General features: G+C 40.0%; 1 protein-coding gene across 1 annotated transcript in view; it reads right to left on the bottom strand.

Moving 5' to 3' along the window:
• RECK (reversion inducing cysteine rich protein with kazal motifs) overlaps positions 1 to 23,833 on the bottom strand; it is a 136,536-nt gene that overhangs the window by 64,214 nt on the left and 48,489 nt on the right. The window contains 1 exon segment of the mRNA XM_030551567.1: positions 14,642 to 14,689. Within this exon segment, the coding sequence (XP_030407427.1) occupies positions 14,642 to 14,689 (48 nt within the window).

Here is a 23,833-nt window from a genome sequence, read left to right as displayed (position 1 = left end):
TCAAATGATCAAAAAGCTGCCATCACAACCATCTTCCTGAATCTACACCTACCATAATAAGTTTGTAACAGTGCACTGTGAGAGAAGAAAGCTGATAAGAAGGCAAAGAGAAGGTAAAGGAAAGGACAAAACAGAGATATTGGCGGGGGGGAGGAGGAAGGGAAAGACGACGACACAAAAAAAGTGAGCAGAAAAAGGAATATGAAGAGCAAAATCACCTGTCAGATAGGAAAATGAGGCTAAAAAATTTTTAGAGAGAAAGGAAAAAGAAAAGCACATATGGTGCTCCATTTTCAAAATACTTATTTTACATTAAATGATCAAAGATTGCAAAACAACATTATCACCAAAGTCTGATCTCTGTTTTAAAGGAATCTATTCTGGCAGCTTCTTCTGTATGTGAAGTTGCAATCCTCAATTTGTAATACAGTATTTTCCACAAATAATTATGATATCACCACTATAGCATAATGACTTCCAGGGAGGAATAAGATTTGTCATACATGCTCTTTATGCTAGCTAGGCTAAATTAGTAACAAAAAATGTCTCAAGTAATAGCAGCTAGTTAAACAAATAATGGAAAAGGCAAACAGAGTTTATTCTGCAGAGATATTTTTCAGATTTCTCTATGGTATCAGAAGATCTTTGAAGTTCTTTTGTCCAGTACTGCAGGACCTACTGGTTTTGATCTTTTTGGCGCTCATCAGCTGCAGATAATGACCTAAATTAGGGTGTCAAGCACCCTAGTCTACATAAAGAACCTTCAGTATCAGAAGAGAAGCTTCTACATTTGCAGTGCTGAATACATTTTTTTTTAATTGTTGAGTAACCTGCATCTTGAATGGAGAATGACAGCTAATGGAATTACTCTTACAGTGCAAATGGAAAGCGCATGTGGTGTTTGGTGCTTACGGTGTTTGGTGCTTACAGTCCTGCATTAGATCCCCCACTGACAATCATGGCATCTGTATTGTTTACCATATGTGGACACAGTTAGCTGATAAAATGAGCTCTTCCTGCACAACACCAGGAATGTAGAGACTAACCAGTTTGAATGTAGAGACTGACCAATTTAAATAGTTTCCATTTAGGCATATACCCAACTACAAATACTCTAGAAAACTTGTAGTAGGGTTTCATTCTATCAAATTACTAACCAAAGCCTTCTCAATCTCTAAATTCGATGGCAAATTGTGAGGTTGAAGAAGAAATCCAGGAGGTAAATGTACTGGGTTTAGTAGGATTTAGTGACTCATCACCAAGAATTTAAGATGTGGGTGTAAGACCTCTTAAACCTTATGGAGTACAGGAAAAAGAGGGTCAGCCACTGAAGTCTAGAGCTTATTCACTTTCCTAGATGATGTAAAATAACAAAAATATTTTCAGAAATAGACTATATAGGAAACCCAAACAATCTGAACTTCAATTTTGACCGGGTAACAGTGAGGCTTGTTTCCAACCCCACAGGTTCTTTACAACATCTGTCTTTTAATGGAAGAAAGAATGAAGACAAAGAGCCCTGGAAAGTTAAACGATGACAATACAAACTAGTAGATGTGTCATGATAGTGGCCAAAGCCTACCCAGACTTACTAAAACTAACCAGGTCACCTTTCATATCCAAATAAGATGTAAGGTAGACAGAAGGCTTAAATTGTCTTAAGCTTGCACCAAAGATTGTTTCCATTTCAAGGAACAGGTCTCTTGTAGAGCTTTTACTGAAATTTGAATAGCACTTTTTCCACTTCTGGTAAGCATTTATTGTTTAAATTAAATCATGCTGCTTTTGGCAGGAGGAGTGGGGTCAGCAGATAGGGTTTTAATTAAGGATCTGATCCTTAATCTGAAATAAGGGCCAAATAAAATAGGCAGAGTGAACTGTGGTTCCATTGACATGGCTAGAAAAGAAGAACATGAAAATTGGTAGCTTACTTCAGAAATGTAAGATTTATATATACCATGTGTCTCATCTTCTTGATTACTTTATGAAGATGACACAGAGAATGAAAAGCCTGAAGGAAGTGCTAACTCTAATCTAACAGAAAAGTATCTGTCACTGAGTGGATGATTCTCCACTCTTGAATGGGACAGAGAACAGAATTGTCTCTGTGGAAATTATGGTGTCACCACTTTGAGGGGACAGTTTTGGCTACAGATGCCTTCCTTTACTGATCTTCTTGCCATGTCTCAAGTCATTTGCAAATAAATCATGATTCTCCATAAGATGAAGGGCAGCTGGAAAAACATGTTTTATCCTTCACACTCAGATTCATAGTCTCCCATCATCACAGTTGGATGTGTGAAAGTAGAATGAATTATATAGTAAGAATAGCAAGGATTAAAGAAATGTTGTCTGTACCTTTAAGCAAAGTCGTTGGAATGTTGCAACCAGGTGTCAGGAATACAGATATTAACATAGAACAATTGCACCGTTTAAGGGCAATTGGTGGAAGCATTAGCCTTAGATCGATAACACTTAGTAAGGAAATAGGATATGCATGCTGTGTCCCAGGTGAATTTTACTGTTTTGATTTCTTTGTCCCTTTGTCTAATTCCCGCTCTTTTATCTGTATAAATAAGACTGTTTGGGCCTTGCATGGCCACTCACATATTCTGAATGTTATTGGCAGAGCGCTGCGCTAATAAACAGAGTGGTCTGACAAACTGTGAGTCCTGATTCTAACGTTGATAATTTGGAGGTTCCACTGAGATGGCAACCGTCTTCACTGGGGCTGTGTGATTCCTAACTGTTTTTGTAGGATGACCGTGGCAGCCGGCACCTGGGCATTTGGCCCAAGCGGTCCCCCACTAGAGTGGAAAGGCGCACAGCCACAGTGAGGTCTACGCCATCGAACCTGTTGGTTCCCACTCTGTTCTGGTAGGGATCCCGGGATCTGACATCAGGAATCTGGTCAGGTAATTATTTCTGTGTTTTGTCCGGACTGAGGACTGTCCTATTTCTGTGTCTATCTGTCCTCTTGTGGAGTGTTTGAGTCTGGGTGCCGTCTCTGTCTGGGGATCGGCCGACCAAGGGGTTCCTGTCCCCGCGGTCTGAGTGAGTGGAATCTGCACAATCGCAGCCGCACCGCACTTTGAGTAAAACCCCTGTGTGAAAGCAAGGGCGACTGAGACAGTAGCCTGTGGGCTCCTTTTGTGTGTTGCACTGGGCATCGCTCTGACGAACCTGAATTTCCTTCTTGTGTGATTGGTGTGTGAAGTCCTCCTGTATGGGTAACCAGACGTCTAAGTCGGGACAGTTCCTTAAATGAACACCGGCTCATTTTATGTATTTAGGATTGGTCCAGACTCCTGTAAAAAGGGTCCAGACTCCTGTAAATTTCTGGGAAAATGGTCTAGGCTAACTCAGGGGGATCCCAAAACTCAGTGGCCACTGTTAAAATCTTGGAACAAAGACTAAGTGGACGTCTTAAAGGACAAACTCGGCCAACCTAAAACTAAATTGGCTAAAGGAGAGGTTAATTGTTTCATGCAGTGGTGGCAAGAGGCAAATCATAGGTGGACAAAATCAAAACTGGCCTCTCTCAATTATTCAAATAATAAGTTAAAAGCTTTATTAAAAGCCTTCTCTCCCACCACCAGACTGAGTGCTCCCCTTTACCGTGTTCTCCAAACCCCGGATCGATCCAACCCCCTTCATACTCCCATCTCATTGTAAAAACCACCAAAAAGCCCCTTGTTCTGTTCCCCTTTGTTGTCTGCCTCAAAAACTGATTCTTTAGTGTTCCACTACCAATTCAGCAAGAAGGGTGGGCTCCTCAACTAGCCCCCACCCTTCCTGGTCCCTTTCCTTGAACATTTCTTTCTAAATTGTGAAATGACCACAATATCACTCACAAACGGTTCATTGGAAAAAGCAGGATCGGGCCCAGACAAGCAGGCAAGCAACAGATAAAGAAACAGGTTGAAAGCCCTAAGGGAATAGTGTCAGGAGTAAGAAAAGCAGTAAGTGCAGGCATGAACCCCTGGAACAATACTTAAAATGGTGAAATCTGAGGTGATAAAGGTGTCATTTTGGGACATAAACAAGTGATTTAAGGGAAGAGAGTGAAAAGTTAACTCTACAGAGGCTGGAGAGAATTAAGCAGTTAAACTTTGTGGAAAATGTTAAAAAGGACCATGTTAAAGAGAGAATTCTTGGTTTCTTTGCAGCCATTCTGAAGGGAAAATGGGCCCTTTTCCAGAAGAATGCCTCTAAATGATCCAAATATATATACAGCTATGTAAAAACAAAGCAGTGTAAAGGAATGTTAAGGAAAAGAAAGTGTATGTATCTATTTGTCTGTGAAAATATGTAAAGTTCTAAGAATCTAAACCAGCATATCTGGTTTGTAAAACTCCTGTTTTGTAGGGGTAAGATAAATTGATTTTGTTTTTGTTTTTAATGACACTACAAATTCATTTGACTCTTTAATTCAAAGTTGCAAAACTGACAGACCTTTTTGCAAGACACAGTTAATTAGTGTTGTTTGGCTTTGGGATTTAGCATTTAACCCTTAAGGGGTAACTTGATTGTTTACAAAAATTAAAAATGTTTTTAAATAAAGACAAAGTCATGGCTGCAATAGGGCAGTCAAAATCAGGAGAATAGGGAGAGATTCTGAAGTCTGTTTGTTTGTTTTGTAACAATAGCAGATAAAAGCTGTAATGAAAGAATAAGAAATTAACAGTGACCTTCTGAAGCAACAGCAGAGGTGAGGTGCACAAAACAAAAAGAAGCAATGTTAAAAACACTGAGCCTTAAAATGGCTCTGTGTAATCAGAATGTCACTTTGATAAGGATACACGAAAACTCTGTAAGAACAAAAGTAACAGTTACACCTTATGTAAAAATTGATATGGCTAATGTTTTTTAAAAAGTTACAGTATAGAAGGAATGTGCATTTTCCCTCGGACATGTGCCTATATTGTAGAAAGGGGTAAAAAAAAATGCAAATGAAACATGCTGCTGAATTAAAACCCTATTAGGGCTCCAAAAAGAGCCGCAATAGGCTGTGTTTTCTTTTTCAGATCCCTGTATGTTAAGACAGAGGCTACGTCCAGACAACCCGCCGTATCGGTGGGTTAAAATCGATCCCCGAGCGCACTTATATCGATTCCGGAACTCCATCAACCCCAATGGAGTTCCGGAATTGACAGGGAAAGCTGCGAACATCGATCCCGCGCGGTGTGGACGGGTGAGTAATCCGATCTTAGATATTCGACTTCAGCTACTGAAGTTGCGTATCTAAGATCGATTTCCCACCCGTAGTGTGGACCAGCCAAGAGAGTCTCTAAGCTCTGCTGATGGCTTTGAATCCAAAAGCCTAGCCTGTGTTGATGCAAATTACCTAACTGATAAAGAAAGGTGAGAACTGCCAGCACAAAAGAAGCTGCAAATAAAGAACATACCTGGTCAGCAAACAAACAAATTGCCTACATAAAAGGCATGGTATAACAAGATACCTTTAATAGATTTGATGCTACTGTTACTGTTAATATTAAACATTAAAATAACTTTAATGTTAGTAAGTACCCTGTAACAACTTGTATTGTGTATGATTTTTGGAAAAATCCTTTAAAGTAATATGGTAATGATGCTTCTCAGCTATTACCTGTGAATAAACTTAAAGCTTAACATAGCAGGAAAAACATTACAAACTTGGTCTGCTATATAAGAGGAAAAACTTGAGGTACACCACCTCATGAATTTAATAACTAAACAGTGGAATAATTTCCGCATAACCCTTAAAAAGTAGAAGCCATTAAAACCTGGCCTGCCTATTAAAAAAAAAAACAACACAAGAGAACATGGGGGTAATTCCTCTGTTTTGCCTGCAATCAGCAAGGGTATTTGTAAAAGAAAGGAATCTTTTAAGTAATAATCAATGCCACCCCAAAAGGGGTTAATTCTTGGGGAAAAGTGTTTAAAAAGTGTTAGCAACCCACCAGAAGACAAATGTAAATGTAATGTAAGTACTGTGTTTACCAATACTCACATTTACTATTTGCCACAACAACAACAACAAAAGAAAGTCTCAGCTTACTGAAAGCACTGATTTAACTGAGTTCTCTATCAAGCTTGGCATTGAAAGGCAAACTGTTACCAATCATCTGTTAAAAAGGTAACATAGTTCCAAAAAAAAAAAAAAAAAAAAGATGTGGAAAACTAGACCATTCATATTATATACACAAATGGGGACATGTTAAGAATTGCCACTACAGAAAAACATAACAGCTTACCATTGGTATAACATATTTTCTGGATGATTTCCCACAACTACTGGCATACAATGTTACTATCCCAATTGTGTTTTTGGTTTTAAATTCTATGTGTGTAATTGAAATGTTTAAAATGTGCTGGTGGATAAAACAAATGTGTGCAAAGCTAAAGCCACAGGCCCAAATCAACTCCCAGTATTTTCTATTACGTGGACTAAATAAGAAGTGACACTGGCGATTAATAATCTTAGTGTCAAAAGGGGGATATGTAGGAGCAGGATTTTATAATGTCCCATAAGAATTGAACTATAATTTGATTTCATCCTGCTAGCCACTTTGTTTAAATAGCAGAAAGAAATGACCCCTGGGACTATAAGATTCTGTTTTCCCATATGCATTACAAATTGGACCCTCTCTAACTCTTTGTTTTAAGATTTAGGTAGTAAGAGACAGGATTCTCTATTCTGTCTATGTTAAGTAAATTAGAGAAACATTGAAGGCCTGGGTCTCAATATAAATTGTCTTAGTTATCAATTGTAAAACTTAGCAAGGTTTAATTTGCAATGCTCTTTTGTTCGATATAAAATACTACTGTTTGTATTCTCAATCTATTTGTGTGAATGAGGAATGTATGCATCAGGAAAAGATAAGGTGTGAAGGCCACTGGCAACTCAGAGTGGATACATGCTTCGCAGTGTAAGAATGCACCACCCCCGTGAACCAACCACCACCTCAGGACCACGCAGAGTCAATTTTTTGATGCCAGAAGAAGACGTAGAGGAACAGCCTGCAATATCTTACAATCTACGCTCTCGTAAGGGTTGCCAGAAGCAGACGACTACATAAAGCAAGGCTCAAGAAGAAGCAGTAGTGAGCCTAGTGCCTGCTGCCTGGTGGACATAAAACTGTGACTGCAGTTCCCTCAGTTGAGGTTGTCAGAACCAGAAGGGCCCTGCCTCCAACATGCGCCTCTGGTGGTGCCTGTTCTTCAGCTGCTGGTGTCTTAAGGTCTGGGGAGTCCACAATGACAATTCTTTTATCCAGCAGCAAGTGTGGATAGCTCAGACCCTTATTATTTCTAAATGCTGGGTCTGCAGCCACATTCCAGCCCACTCAAACTGGTGTTCCTGTCCTGGCTATCCCACTCAATTCCCTAGACCTCACTGGAGGACCTTGTCCGTTTAACACAATATGGAACAGTAATGACACCTGGGAAGAGGCTATTGGCAGTTCCTTTATCCCACCTGGGGGAGCAATACACCAGGCAAAAAAAGGCTCCTAAGGTTACAATCAGTAGTTAAAATAATGGCAAATAAAACCAGAGAAAGTTTAAGAGCCCTGGCCAAAGAAACAGGGGCGATCAGACAGGTGGCCCTCCAGAACCGTCAGGCATTGGACATAGTGCTGGCGGCCAAAGGAGGGACCTGTGCTCTCACTGGAAAACAATGTTGTGTGTTTATACCTGACAAAACCAATGAGGTAATAGATCACGCTAGCCACTTAGAACAAATCGCATATCTTCCTCATGAAGAGCTGAGTTCTTTATGGAAGTGGCTAAGTAACCTGTTCAATTTCTCTGGCATAGGAAACTGGTTGTTTCAGGGAGCCCTAACTATCCTGTTTGGAATCTTAGTGATTTTTGTATGCTTTCAGTTAATCTCCTGTTGTATCCAGAATTGTATCACCCAGATGACTGCCCCAAAACAGAGTGCTAATATGATGATTTTGAATATCGCTGATGAACTAAGAGATAAGGAACGGTTAATTTGCGGAACTCAGTAAGGGTTGGTCATGGCGTACGCCTGACCAAAAGGAGGGATTGTGAAAGTAGAATGAATTATATAGTAAGAATAGAAAGGATTAAAGAAATGTTGTCTGTACCTTTAAGCAAAGTCGTTGGAATGTTGCAACCAGGTGTCAGGAATACAGACATTAACATAGAACAATTGCACCGTTTAAGGGCAATTGGTGGAAGCATTAGCCTTAGATCGATAACACTTAGTAAGGAAATAGGATATGCATGCTGTGCCCCAGGTGAATTTTACTGTTTTGATTTCTTTGTCCCTTTGTCTAATTCCCGCTCTTTTATCTGTATAAATAAGACTGTTTGGGCCTTGCATGGCCACTCACATATTCTGAATGTTATTGGCGGAGCGCTGCGCTAATAAACAGAGTGGTCTGACAAATTGTGAGTCCTGATTCTAACTTTGACAGATGTAAGCTCCTTTTCCTCTACCTTGTCCCTTTTTCACATCAGGCAGAGTGGGGAACTGAACCTGGGTCTCCCACATCCCATAGGAGAATCCTAACTTGCCTAAGGGTTAGGGTACTCCCATGGGATGTGGGAGACGCAGATTCAATTCCCCACTCCGCCTGATGTGGAGAAGGGATTTAAACAGGGCTGTCTCCCACTTCACAGAAGAGTGCCCCAATCATTGTGCTATGAATATTCTGGGGAAGGTCTATCTCAATCTTTCCTGTTGAGGCAGTTCCACTTTATTCAAGTATTTAATACAGTCATTGGGCCTGAGACCGAGAGAATAATTCTATAGAATGGTGGCTAGAAGGTTCACCTTCAAGTCCCTGCTTCAATAGCCAGTGAATTAAAACATCATTCACTCACTTCTAGAAACAAAGAATCTCAGAGATAAGCATACTGACCACTTAGCTTCAACACATTTATGTTCAACCTGGTTTGTATGAACATTCAAAGGCCAAGAACAGTCGCGTGTTTTAGGGGTACGTCAAACAATTTATGAGCCTTTTCCTCCACTAATGAAAGTTCTAGATATAGAGGACCCAAAAGCTCTTTGAATTGTTGCTAATCTGAGCATGATACTGAAGCAACAATGATATTATCATAAGTATATGTAGAAATTGTTTGCACACCTTCAGGAAACTCTGAAGGTGCATCATACACCTGCTCTTCATTACCATTAATAGCAGTCTTCAACAGTATATGCTAAACACACCAGCTAGAGGTAGTGGCGACTCTTTGCTGGTGAAACAGGGACAAATTCTGTATTTCCCTGCTGAGAGCAAAGGGGATCATATTTCTCTGAGGGTCTTTTTGGGGCAGAGGAAAGCAAGGAAGCCATTGGCATACTGGTCACTTTACCCACTTGGCCAAAAGCCACCTGGGCTTAGGGTATAAGCAAAGCCCACAGAGGAATTCATCAAGCAACTTCAAAATGGAAAGAAGATCCAGAACCAACAAAAGAAAAAAGATCCATCATCTCTCCCTGATCTTCACTCTGGGGATTCTCTGATCAGACTCCATTCCAGATGAAGCAGAAGACAACTCAGGAAAGCTCTCAAATCCAAACTCTCTGAAATGGGAGTAACATCCTCCCTATAGAAGAAGAATGAAGTGAAATGATAAGGGAAACCAGATTACCTGGAGTCAGAAGAGATGCATCACTATCTTTTAAGAAGTGGTAACCAAGGTTGCTCCTCAAACCAAAGAAACAACTCTGCCAATACTGGGGTCTAGTGAGAACTAGGAAGGCCAACAGAATGGCAACTGTTTGATCCTCTAGCACGGGATTAGGGAGTCACCCTCAGATCCAATGATATACTGTTCCTGGACCTATGGGATTCATAGATGGAAGTCAAAGTGAGGTGTTCAGGAGAAATGGTTTGATGGATATCTCTATTTTTGAAACTTCTGACACTGTTCCTAATGCTCCGGTATCAAAAAGTATATGTGTGGATCAAGCCCTAGGACACAGAACACCTTGGGTTAAAAGAACCATGAGATTAGGCAGATTTCTTGGGGCACATCAAACTGACCAAGACTTGTATTCAAAAGATGGATTCACTATACCAGCCATGCTTTAACACCACCTCCACGAGAAACGGCCTACGCCAACACCCCTTTTTACATTTGGCCAAAGGAGCAAAACTGGCAGAAACTAACCATTACACTCCAACAAGCTTGCTGGTCTATAAAGGGTATTTTTAAATTACAGGAAGGCCACCAGTTGAACTCTCACTTTCTTTCAGGCTTGACCATGTCAGCCGCTTTGAGACGAGATGAGTTTTCCAGGGTCAGGACCCACAGACAATTTATTCATATATTAAAGCTAACAGAATTAGCCATGACTTGAAGTCAGAACCACAAGCAATCAAACTGACCAGCAAATTGGGCTGGTTAGTGTCCTGGTAACCCAGACCCAGTATGGAGCTGAGGAGGATACCAGTACCAAATGGCACTTTGCAATGGTACAAGTTGTTAATAATTCTAATGAACACTTTTTTTTTTTGCTCAACAATCCTGGATCTAATAAATACACTACTCTGACAAATAAAACAAGCAGTGAAAACAAGAAAATTTGAGCCGATGTTCTGTTGAGAATGATGATATTTACGAAGTCCATGGTGTTGACAGAGGAAACAAGGACATTTGGGGACATAGCGACATATATGCCCTTACATTTAACATTTAGATACAGGAGAAGGCATGCGCATAGACCCAATGATTGCCACTTCTAGATGATTCCATGCTCACAGTAGGGAGAACATGAACATCTCAAGAGCAAGAGCATACAGAGGAGATCAGATAAGAACCAAAAGTTTCAGGCTGCATTCTTTACAGGAAGTTATCAGCAATATTTATGGATTTCTCAGCCATTGACTAGAGCAGGATTCCATTATCCTATGATCTAGAACAAAAAGTACCAGTACAGTACTTCGAAGCTGCTATTCACTGAGTGTAAAAAGGTGTGTTTGAGACATAATATTTTTCCCCATACAGAGCAAGGCATTTGAAGCACATGCTCTTGCGCTGCTTTTTAAAAGGTTTTAATTAATGTAGAAAACATGAAAAAGCTACACAAAAAGAAATAAAATGTTGCAAAAATTGAAGGAAATAAAAATACCTTTTAACAGTCCCAGGAGCACCAGGAGGAGTGCCCAATATTGTTCTGTTTAAAAAATAATTTTTACAGTGAATGTGAGGAACAGAAACTAAAAACTAAGGAACATTTCCACTTACATTTATCAAAGATGGCTGCTGTTATTGCTGCCAGAGTTATATTATTATTGGTAGATGTCTACAAGACACAGTGAAGTAAATTAAGAGAAACTTCAGCCAAGACTTACGAAAAGTGCACTGAATTTAGCAGGGGGGAAAACGAACAACAAACTGGCGTTCTTACTAGGTAGGGAAAAGCATAGTCTGCTGTGTGTAGGACTGACATTTGTAGTGTATAAAGGAAAGTTACAGTACTGCCCCTTCAACACCAAAAATGACCTCAAGTAGGCAATTACACCCTCCCAGTCTATTATTTCAGGCATTATTTCCTACTTTGTCATATTCTTAACATAGTAAACCTCAACTCTACACACATCTTAATAATAAAAACTCACATGCAGTTCCCCTCCCCTGCCCTCCACCCCTTACTTGTCTTTTACGTACCTTTTTGGAAGGAGATGAACAGGATAGTAGAGAGCTGGAAGAAGTGAAGAAGGAAAAAAAAAAGGAGATATGCATTGGTAGAAAGAGGATGAAAGGAAAACAAGAAGCAGCAGCTGAAAAGAAGCAGAAAAAAAGGACAACCAAAAAAAAAAAAGGAAAAAAAGAGTTGAATCCCCCCTCCAGTGAAAGAACATGTACTTCAGCTGCATTTTATAAATATTTGGATAGCATTGTTAAACTTTTAAAACTATTGATATAATGCTACTTGAACACAATAATAAATATTTAGTAGCTAAAGTATAAGTGCTTTACAATTTTCAAAGCAGTCAACAAAAATTGTTTATAAACCCACAATTACAAAATTCACAACTGGGATGCAAATATATCAAGCAAGACTTACATATGATTCACACACATTTAAAGTGACACTAATCCAGCAACATTTACTGAGGGAAAAGTCTCTCCAATAAGCTCTGAGTAAATTGCCACTGTGGTGACAAGTGAATCTATTACGACACCAACTTGTAGAAAATGGCCTCTTTGGCAACCTCATTTCACATGCCCCCATCCTATTTCTTCCCTACACATTATGCTCCATCTCTGTGGTCTCACCTCACTTTTCACACTTATTGGGCTGATGGGAAGCTCAAAGGAAACTCAGATGCAGTTGTTCCCTTAGCCCCAAGCCTCTGCCGATTGCTAAAAAACACTAGTGCAGCTCATCCGACTGTATCTAAGAGGCATCTTATGAAAGTTCTTGGGCAGATCCATGTATACCAGTATTATGTAATAACAAGCTATGAAAATTTGAAAAGAAGGAATTAATTGCATTTCAGGTTCTTTTATTTAAGTTACCTAGCTTTTATATGATTTGTACTTAAGTACATAGCGTGTGTGTGTGCGTGCGCATGAGAGAGAGAGTGTTTTATATATATATATACACACACACACATACACACACACACCACAACACAAGAAAGGAAGCTGAGAGCAGGAGAGATGAAAAAAAATCAGTGCTAGAAAATTAATTCTAATTTGTCTTTGAATTAAAGAAATACCATCAATATATCACATGTATAAAACAGACTCAGAGATGTACTGATACATGCCAAGTCACATACACTCATCATGTGCCATATGGATTCTGTTCCAGATCACACAATGATTTGAGTTTTGACCAGCTACTCTTATCAACTATTCTGTTGCTCTTCCATCTGATTTCATATCCAAAACCCAACACGAGGGGAAATGCCTCCAAAACTATAGGAGACAGTGCCTCTACTTTTAGAAGATCAAATAGCTTGTGGAACATCTCACCCTCACCTTTTGCAAAGCTCCCCTGTATTTGGTACAACCAAGGAAGCAATTTTCACAATATAGAAATAAAATAAAATAAATAAATAAAATCTAACCTATTAGTACAAGTAGTCCTGAATTTAGATATAAATCAAATCATTACAGGTTGTTCAACAAAAGGTGACAAAATCAATAATTCCCGAAGATCCATGATCCCGAAGATCATGCCAGATTCTTCATTTCAATCCACAATATATTATCACTAGCCCATTATTTTTGCCACCTATTATTTAACTTAGGCATATTTGCTCTTTTTCCATCCTGTCCTATTAATCTCCCCCTTTCAACATTTAAGAACTTGTCCTTTCTCTCCTCTTTATTTACAAGTTCCTCAGTTGGAAGTTGTGCAAATAGTCAAAAAGAATATTTTCTGTCCAACTGAAGAGAGATCAATCTAGGATAAAATGGAGAAACCACTTTGTACAATTTCACCCCAAAACAGTGCAAAGAAGAAGAAATGAGCAAAGTAAACAGTCTCAGTAACAAGGAGGGTGTTCTGTCACCATTTTGTCATTTTTAAGCCTCTCTTACCTTTTACATTTCCTCTCCCGTTCTCCATCAACACATATTGGCCAACCTCCTACAGCAATGCAGAAATCCAGAGAAGAGAAGGAAACACACCAGCATAACAGAGGAAAAGGTTGCAGATGTGGAGAGCATAGTATAAAACAGCAGTAGAGGAGAACGAGATACTTAAAATAAAAGGTTTTTGTTCAAGAGAATTCAAGCTATGATAATCCCAGTAGTAAAGAACTGGAGAAAGATTTTTTCCCAACATTTCTTTGACAAAAGAAATTAAGCAAAGTGTGTCTAATTTAATAAATTCTTCTGCAGATTGGGCAAAGCATTACATTTATTCTCTAATTAGAAAAGAAACAAAGAAAAGAAAATTGTACAAGATTATGCACCGTTGATTACGAAAGGTTACTATATGGACCTAATTTAGGTCAACTGTATAATTTTGGGGGGGGGGGGGGAAAGAGGTGTTTGGACTTGGATTTTAATTTGGAAACCAGAGCTAAAGGAAAGAAAGATAATCCTAGCATGATTACTTTTCTTCTAAAGTAATAGCTTTCTCAAATTTTCAGGTGTTGAAAGGCATCAATACTAAAGAGAAATTCTGAAAGTATCATCATTTCTTACCTTAAGGACAGAACTTTTAACATTAAAAAGGCTAAGATGATTGCTGATGTCTACAGTAACATTGCAGTTACCTAAATCACTGAAAAACTTCATATTATATATAAACAATTCTAAAAGGTATATTTCGCTATAATCTCCTTTTTAAAATAAAAGTCGATATTTTGAATTTAAAATATTTCTTATAAAAGAAATGCTCATTTACTCTAAATAAAAACACACCTCATATGCAATTAGAACTATAGAATTATTTTAGAACATTTATTTTTGCTAGGAAAAGTGTTTTCTTTGGAGCCATAAAAATCAGTTATGTATTTTTACAAACTTGAGCAATAATTCTGTGGTGTTTGTAAAAACACAAATACAACAGAGATTTTATTTTAAGTGGCAAATAGTATATTCTGGAATAAAAGTGAAGACAAGTTCTTGTAGAACACAAATGCTGTATACGTTCTACAAAGTATAATCAGACAGAATACATTAATTTTGTAATTTAAAATATGTATACCTCATATTCTTTTCTGCAAACTTTCAAAATGTCATTTTTTGAAGAAGCCTGAAAGATAATTAGATTTCTTCATTAATGTATAGCACCAACTAATCAATAATGAAATCATACAGCAAAGAACAAAATATAGTAAAAGTCTATTTAGATAAACTAGGAACTTCACTCACTTGCATAGTTTCTTCTAGTAAAAATAATTATTAAAGGTTTTATGGTTCTGGGACAACGTGATGGGCAACTTTAACATTTTATTCAAATTAAGCCATGTATTTATCCACCAAATTGGTATCTTTGTTTTTCTAACCATGAAAAGCATCAGAATTTGCATTTATCTCAAAAGTTTTTTTCCCTATTTGTTCTAAAAAAGATGAACCACAATTTTTAGCAAAGGGAAACGCCTATACAGACCAACATGTGTGCACCAAAAACAAAATTCTTACCACCACTTTCCTCTTTCCCCACCAATCAAACCACTGCACCCCTTTTTCTACAAAAGCCTATTGATATTACTGATAAACCAATCTCCTGAAAATAGTGCCCTTGTATTTCACTTGTTCTGCAAAGCATCTCACATACCTATTCCTGCTGTATCAGTAATGATGAACATTTCAAGTATCAATCTTGAAATCTCAACAATCTTTGCTTCAGTTGCTTTCCCCAGTAATTTAAAGCAAAGGAAGGACTTATACACTTGTGATAATGCTCTTTGAAATACAGTATGGAAAGGACTGTGAAATGAGAGTCTATGTTGCACAATTCAAGAATACACTTATTTTGCTATCAGGCCTTGTGATTACAGTCTTTGTACTACTACTGACTTGACCTTTTACTTAAGTAACAGAAAATCCTGTAGGAGTCAACAAAAGCTGTGTTCTCTTGTATCAATGCTGAGGTTGGTCTTATGCCTCTTTATAGAATTTCCTCTTGAATGCTGGCAACAAAATCTCAGCTCTTAAAATCTGAATTTAAAAGCAGACAGTACTAGAGTCAAAGCCAAATATTTTCTCAGAATACTTGGTAGTTAGATAAAATATGAGCACTACAATTTAAATGCATATTCTGGAAAATGCATCTCTCAAAGAAATAAATGGAAAAGTGGTTATGGTTATGGAAAAGAATATAGATAAAAGACACTATGATGCTGCAAATAGTAAGCAATATTGCTCACTAAACAGAGAAAAAAGCAGTGATCAAAGAAGCAAAACAGCAGCCAGAACCTCTAAAAATCCCAAAGTCTTTGAAAATGAAGCATAAGCCACGATCCCTCTTCAGCTCGTCACTGCTTTCTACTTAGAGAGATGTTTCCATCTGTTTTCAGAAGTGAAGGAAACATAACAATAATAAAAAAATGTGACTGACCAAAAATAGAATTTCACATAAAATGATGGTTCTGTGTTTTATTTAAAAAATAATAATAATAAAAAAAAGTGTCTGGGAACAATCATGCCTTTCACAGAAGATGATCAATGGCTATGTACTCTGGACTTCGTAGATGTTTATATACGTTTTAGTGCCTTTTTTCTATTAACAATCTGAAAAACAGTCTGTGACTAATTCCACTTATTACTTCTAGGGTTGTCATTGGCACATTTAGATATGGTAACTTCAGATCAAAGGCTCATCAATATCTTGGAAGGGATCCAAAGAAAAGTTCAATAGGTCAGTGGGATGCCAGAATCTTTAGGATTCAGACTGTCCATAGCAGGACTCAGAAACAGCCAATTTGTGCCAACACCCTGTACCTACACCTCTCTGAAACTACTACATTGCTCTCTGGAATCACAGCATTCATTAAAAAAATAAAAAGCAAGTAATCAAACACAGATGTCTACCCGAGTCTGAGGTGAGCCTGGAACTATAGCTCTTAGACCTGTGAACTCATTTTATTAAGATATTAACTAAGCTGCACAACAATGATAGCTAACTGTGACATTTAAGGTACTTAATTCTTCATGTAAGAAATGGGAGGGAAGACATCACAGATCTACACAATTTATTGTGAGCCACTTAGGTTGCAACACAAGTTAATGGCCTTTGGGAGAGTCCAACATTTCTTTCCACCACGATCCAGTCAAAAAAAAGCCAAGCCCAAAGAGCCTAGTAGAGCCAATGGAGAATGCCCTTACCCTGATGTTCCTATCAGTTGAATGTCTATCATCTTGGTTGATTGGTTATTCACCCCTCATACAGATTGCACAGATCACAACACATCTTCCATTCTTCTCCTATTCTGGCCTTCCTTCTCCATGTGCTGCCATGTCTTTTCATGATGAAATCTTCCTCTCTCTTTGGAGATCAACCGAGTGGTTGTTTCAGTTCCCATGGAAACCACGCAGTGACAGCTGCAATCTATCAATTGTCAGTGAGCCTCGCTATATGCCCAGCCCATCGCATTTTACTGTACCTGCTGCCAACAATGATGTCCTGCACTCCACCCTGTCATCTGATCACTTCACTGAGGACTCGGTTGCAAATTGAAATCCTCAGAATTCTTCTTTCCATTGCCGTCTCTGTGACAGACAGTTGTTGCCCCTCTATCTTCATCAGTGCCCATGTTTCGCTGCTGTACAATGTAGCTGGCAGTACTGTTGAGTTGAAGAGGTTGGCGCATGTTGCCTTGTTGATTTTTCCTTGGAGGACATCCTTGATAGAACTGAATGCGCCAACCTGCTTGCTTTCTTTGGGAAAGATCATGGCACATGTTAATTTCTTGGCCCAAATAGAAGTATTGCTCAACTTCAGACTGTTATTTGAGTTTTTGGCAAGGCATCAAATCAAAGTTTCATCTTGGAGGGGTTCATTTTTAGTGTGACTTGGCTGCTTTTTGTGTTGAATTCTTGCAGCATTTTCTGTAGTTTGATAGTATTTTCGGCAATTAACACAGTATCGTCCATGAATCTAAGGCGGCTTAACTGCTCTCCACTTATGTTGATTACACCCTTCCCATTCATCAGACTCATTACCATTTTGAGGCAGGCTGTGAAGAGTTTTGGTGAAACTGTGTCTTCTTTTTTAACTGGGATGAGAAGGTGAGTATCAAACAGAGTTCTATGTGTAGTGCAGTCAGAATTTGCTTCCTTTAGTAGTTTGATGTAATTTGTATTGCTGCCCTTCTCTGCAAGAGCTTTCAATACTGCATTGATCTTGACATTGCAGAACGCTTTTTCATAGTTGAAGAAGGCAATGCATAAAGGGAATTTGTATTCCCCTGAGCATTCCAATAGCTAGTGTATAATGAAAATATGGTCCATTGTGCTGAAATTCCTTCAAAAACCTGCCTGCTCCTAATCCAGACTCAGAGTTGCTTTGTTGTTATTTTGGTGAACAGCTTGTAGACATGTGAGAGCAGGCCTATTAGATGATAGTTCTTTAGAGATCTTCATGATCGCAGTTCTTGTACAGCAAAATGACATTGGACTCCTTTCAGCTAAACGGCATCTTCTGCATTTCCAAATAATGGCCAAGCCTCTGAGCAAGGGTTTCCCAGAGGTCTTGACCTCCAGCTCTTATTTCAGTTGTCAGTCCATCTTTTCCTGGGGTTTCTCCTCCCTTCATTTGGTAAACTGCATGTCTAACTTGTTCAGCTGTCTTAGATCTAAGATCGGCCTCCAATCCCCATCCTTTTTCAGTACCAGCAAGTATTTTGAGTAGAAACTCCTGCTCTTGTGAGGGCCAGCTCTATTACTCCTATCCAGAGGAGAGAGTCCACTTCTTGCCTTAGTAGAAGCCTATGAGAAAGTTCCTTGAAGGATGGGGAAAGGGAGTGGAAGCAAGAGAATGACTGTAAGGTGTATCCTGATATTCTGACCTCCCAGGCCCACTGCAGTGATCCACTCCCAAGCCTGGTGGAAATGGACAAAGAGGTCCCCAAAAGGAGGGAAGTGAGCTATAGGGTGCAACTGTAAAATCAGAAGAATGGGAGGATTCCAATCTTCAATCAACCCATCAAAAGTGCTGTTTAGATGATGCCTAAGTGGTTGCAGATGAGTGGCCCTCTTCCTCTGAAACTTGTCTCTCTTTCTGGAGGGTTCTGCAGGTCTTTGGTACCCCTAGAACTGAGCAGGGCATGATCTCTGGGCATTCTGTGAGCTACTAAAACACTTCTTGCTCATAGGTGTATAAATTCCCAAGGAATGTCGGGTAGCCCTGGAGTCCTTAAGCATGTGCAGAGAGTCATCCATGGTCTCTGAGAAGAGTTTTGTCACCATCAAAGGGAAAGTCCTCTACCATGTTTTGTACCTCTCTTGAAACCCCCTAAAGCTGGAGCCAGGACACCCTGTGCATAACCATCGCCATAGAGAGAGACATGGCAGCAGTATCCACGGCATCTAAGGACACTTGGAGAGCAGTTCTCGCTAACAGCTGACCCTCTGCAACAACAGACTGGAATTGTTCCTTGCAGTCATGCGGCACATGTTCAGTAAAGGCTGTGAGCATGTTGTAATTAGTGAAGTTACATTTGGCAATGATCACTTGATAGTTCACAAGCTTCAAATGCAAGGTTGCAGAGGACTAAGACTATTGCCCAAAGAGATCCAATCACTTCTGATCCTTATTATAGGGAGTAGCCCTCCAAAAATGCTGACTACTCCATTTATTCACAGCATCCATCCTGAGGGAATTAGGTGGGGAATGGGAAAACAAAAGGCAAAGTTCTTAAAATGGTATATAATACTTCTTGTCTGTCCTTTCGAAAATTGGTGGAATAGTGGTTGGCATCTGCCATTCAGTCTTAGCCAGATCCAGGAGAGCCTCATTAATAGGTAGCGCCACTCTGAAAGGTGCTGCTGACTGCAAAATATCAAGCAGCCTGTGCTGTTGGTCTTTGATCTTCCCAGAGGGATGTGCAGAGTGTCCAATATCATTCTAATGAGGTCCTGGAATTGTCTGAAGTAATTGGCAATGGAAGGAGAGAGAGAGAGAGAGGCATGAGCACATCATCCAGTGATGACAATGTCAATGGCACTTTGAGGAGTTGGAGGCTAGGGCAGACAAGGAATTCACCCCTGAAAGGTCTCCTCCTGCTTTGGAAGAGTAGAGAAAGTATCTGGATCCCCAATTTCCATAAGAGATGGTACTGGTGATTTATTGAATTGTTGTCGAGAGGCAGCCCATGGGGCCCACTACTGCCATTGGGAAGGTGGCAGACAGGTTTGGTTCCACCGTGATTGATGTGCCGCAAAGTCCTCCCTGCATGAGAGCAGATTCTCAAAGGGGTACGTAGGAGAACCCCTAACAGAAATCAAAGAGACCAGCTGTGAGTCCTCCTCTTCCTTCCTGTCCTCCAGTGGGGGTGGGGGGTAGCCAATGAGAATGGAAGAGAGTCTGGTGCCACAGAGTGGTCTGAGCTGGTACCTGACAGCAACAGGGATGCTGGCTCATTCAGCACCGATAGATCACTCAAGTATTGTAACTCCTGTGGTACCAGAAAGGACACCAGTACCGACATTGTAGTCAAGGTCACCATGGTTGGAGCCGACGGTACCAGTAACAATGAGTGTACCACAGGCTCTGTCAGATGCAGATACCTGCTTGATATCAAGGGTATTGCTTGTACAGTCACCCCCCACTGAGTTCCTTGCATCAGTACCGATGACTGGGTTAAGGCCAACAGCAACAATGTCTGAGCTGAGTGCTTCAGTGCCAATGGCAGAGCTCAGCTTGATAGTACCATGTATTTCTTCTTACTGGTGGAGGGTACAGGAGCCCACTCTGAGCAGTGTTTCCTCTGCTTAGAACTTCGGGGCTTTGCAGGCCTGCCAGTACTGGAGAAAGAGTCCTTGGCCTCCACAGTACCCTTTGAGGACTTCAGTGGGGACCTGGTCTTTTTTGGAGCTGGTTCCTTAGATATGGAGTCTATGCTCCTCTTTTTGGGATTATTCCCAGAGAGTTCTAAAGTCTTCCCTGTCTTAGGAGAACCTTGGGACATGCTTGACAGGACACTGTATCTGTCTGAGGACAAATGTACAAAGGAGCAAGGAGAGGTCTGAGAGGCTGAGAGGTTGCAGGGAATGTTTCATTGTCGCAACCTAATGGCCTCCTCCCTCAGGGGAGGCAGATTAGCATTGTATGTTGCTAATGCTGTTGCAAGCATAGCAAGGCATTTGGGGAAAGGTTAAAGTTATGAATGCAGAACAAAAGGTCTCTTTACAGGCGCGAAAGGCCGGAGGGGGAAGGAAAGGAGAAAAAAAAATGGGTTAACTTGATATTCCAGCTAAACCCGAAGATAAGGAGCTAACTCCAGCCCAACGACATTGCACACACTCTGCTACCTGCCAAGAAAAAACGGAGAGGAGTCCACCCCACCCCAACCAGCCACGAGAAAGGAGAGTTGCTGAACAAAATTGCAGGGGACACGAAAAGGAGTGAGACAACAAGGTCAACCAGGGAAAAATAACCCTCTCATAGCCCTGAAGCTGGTGTGTTTTGGAAAAGCTGAGGAAGCCACAGAAGGCTAGTTTGAACTGGCACACAGAGCATGGGGAACAAAGGTCCCTGAAGGAGACACCCCCAAGAGGCCCCAGGACTTAAAAACCCTCCTGAGAGCTGAGGAAATCAGAGATCAACAGCGGACCTTGGACAACCCGTGCACAGGACAAGATCTCCCATCCACCCTTCCCCCAATTCTTGCGTTACGCCCAGGCTTGGCCAGCCTCAGGTAGCGCAGATGCGAGTATGAAACTCGGTTAGGGCTTGGGGCACTAATGCTTTCTTCCTTCCTTTGAGTGATATAGGGAACCCCCAGCACTCCTTAGCTGTTATTTTATTATTTTATCAATACAGCTTTAAAACCCAGTTACTTGGTGTGCTCCATCATCTCCTCCCCTAACGGTCCTGTGGCCTCAGCCTGATCACCTGACATACCAGGCAGATGGGTAACAACAATCTGTCACACCATCGCCAACAGCCTGAGCTTGATGTCCCTGTTCTTCCTAGCCCTGGACTTAAGGGCTAAACAAAAGGAGCACTCTGGAAGATATGGGACTCCCCAGGCAACAGACACTTCCAGTGTCTGTTGCTCACCAGTACAGCGTTCCAGCAGGAGAGGGAATATTTGAAATCTGGCAAATCAGGCATATCCCACTAAGAGAAGACAAGTCTCCCGGGGGGGAGGGGTTAAAAAAAAAAAGTCCTCTCACCTAAAACTAATTAACTGTACAAACACTAACAACTCTTCTAAAACTAACTTACTTTAACAGATAAAAAATGAAGAGGAAGGCACAGTATGCTCTAGGTTGGATCATGCTAGTTTCCCCGGGCCAAGGAAGTAGAGAAGGCATGGAGGCAGTTTGCCCATACACCCTATATAGCCTTGGTGTCTGCCACAAGAAGGCATAGGATGCATGGGCCTAATGAGCACTCCTAGCTAGAAATTGCCTATGAAGTATTTCAGAGGTGCATGCACACCTGAAGTGAAACGCCCATAGAGACACTACTTGAAAAAGAAAATTGGATATTTTGGGTAGAAAATGGTTAAATTAATCAATGTAATCTTTCTGTACAGTTAATTTACTTAAAAGGAGGCAGAAATAAGTTACCTCGGTTGAAATTGTGTTATGGCACCAGTTTACTGCAATTCTTTTAAAAAAGTGTAATTGGATCATCCATGACTGCACCTAGTTAGGGAGTTAGTTCTGAGACGCACCCAAAAGAGGATTTATAGATCTCTCTAAGCACCATTCAGGGTAATATAGTTTGTTACTAACTCAAAATAGAGTCTCTTTATGGTTGCTGGGGTTTTGGTAACTCAGTAAAGAGGGGTTATCGAAGGAAAAAGTGTCAGGTTAGGAGTGACCTGAAATAGAAAGGACAGTCAATCAGGAGCATTGAACCACCTATATTCATTGATTGCCCTTTCTATATGACAACGGACCTCAAAAGATCATTTATTCTAAAGCCCAAATCTATACTTACTTTGAACTACATCTAAACAAGAGTTATGTAGTCCCTGGTTTTATATTCCGTAGTATGTTAATGAATTCTTACAACTCATTCTTACTCTTTTCAGCCCCTAGAATAGACAGATACCATATTTACTGCTTTGAAGCATTACATAAGCTGGTTTGCTCTCCAATGTGTCAAATACTTTTATAGTTATGGTCTTGCTCAAAGTTCACAACATAGAAGAATTGTCTCAAACTGACTGCACATTTGACTTTTGACCAGAAGTCTCAAATGTGACTGTCATTTCATCCAAGGCTATTGTGGATGAACTTGAGCAGAAGCAAAGATTTGAGAGGCTTGGTGACCTAAAGTAAAATGCCGCATTCCTTTGTCATACAGAGTTTCCAGCCGTCACACAGATTTTTGCTGTTTAAGCTGGTTTCAGTTCCCCATAGAGATAACACATTTTTTAGGGAGGATGTCGGGAAAGTGACCATGGAGCTTCCAGAATCATGTAATATAAACATCATACAAATTAAGCATTGTAAGCTGAGAAGGCTCTCTCAGTATCATAAAGAACTTGTTTACACTATAATCATCTGTGCTTCACTCAGTTATACTGAATCACTTAAAAAACAAATTATACCATGCATCCACACTAGTTATGGCTTTACCCATTTAAGTTTCGCTCTACAACCATATTTGCACCATTTTAAGCCAATTTAGCTCCAGTGACTTGAGGGTTCCTGAAGAGCATCAGAACAAAAAGATATAAGCTACATTTTACCATTGCCTTAGCTGATAAACTTCCTGCGTGTTCACTACCAGACTCCATTCTCTGCCCCCACAACCATGATCCCTAGTCATGCCTCACTACCCATATTCCTGCAAGGTAACTATCTCTCTGGAAATGCTCTTCCCAGGGTCTGCTAACAGTCCCCATTCCAGCTCTGAAAGTCCTCAGCCACAAATCCAGTACAACTCTTCCAACATAATTAAAAGGAAAAGATGGATACTTAGAAAGATACAAGATCATATAAATGTTTTCTTTCCCAATTTATTTTACTTATTTTACTAATATTTAGGGTTCATAAAATTTTTTTATATTTTATAAAATAGAAAATAAAAATATTTTACTAATATTTTCTTCCTGCATTCCCTTTTTCCTCCAAAGGTCACGCTGTTGTTATCCTAAACACTTTTAGATCGAAGAGCTATAAATCTAAATTTTGGCCTGTTAATTTCCAAGAAGAGAACTAAAACTGGTTTAGGTCCTCCCCCTCTCCCAAAAATACCACAAAAGATTTGATG

Source organism: Gopherus evgoodei, chromosome 2 (assembly GCF_007399415.2).
Source record: "Gopherus evgoodei ecotype Sinaloan lineage chromosome 2, rGopEvg1_v1.p, whole genome shotgun sequence".
In the NCBI taxonomy this organism is placed as follows: domain Eukaryota; kingdom Metazoa; phylum Chordata; order Testudines; family Testudinidae; genus Gopherus; species Gopherus evgoodei.
Note: the sequence above shows the minus strand (reverse complement) of the source record. Positions and strands in the feature narration are given on the sequence as shown.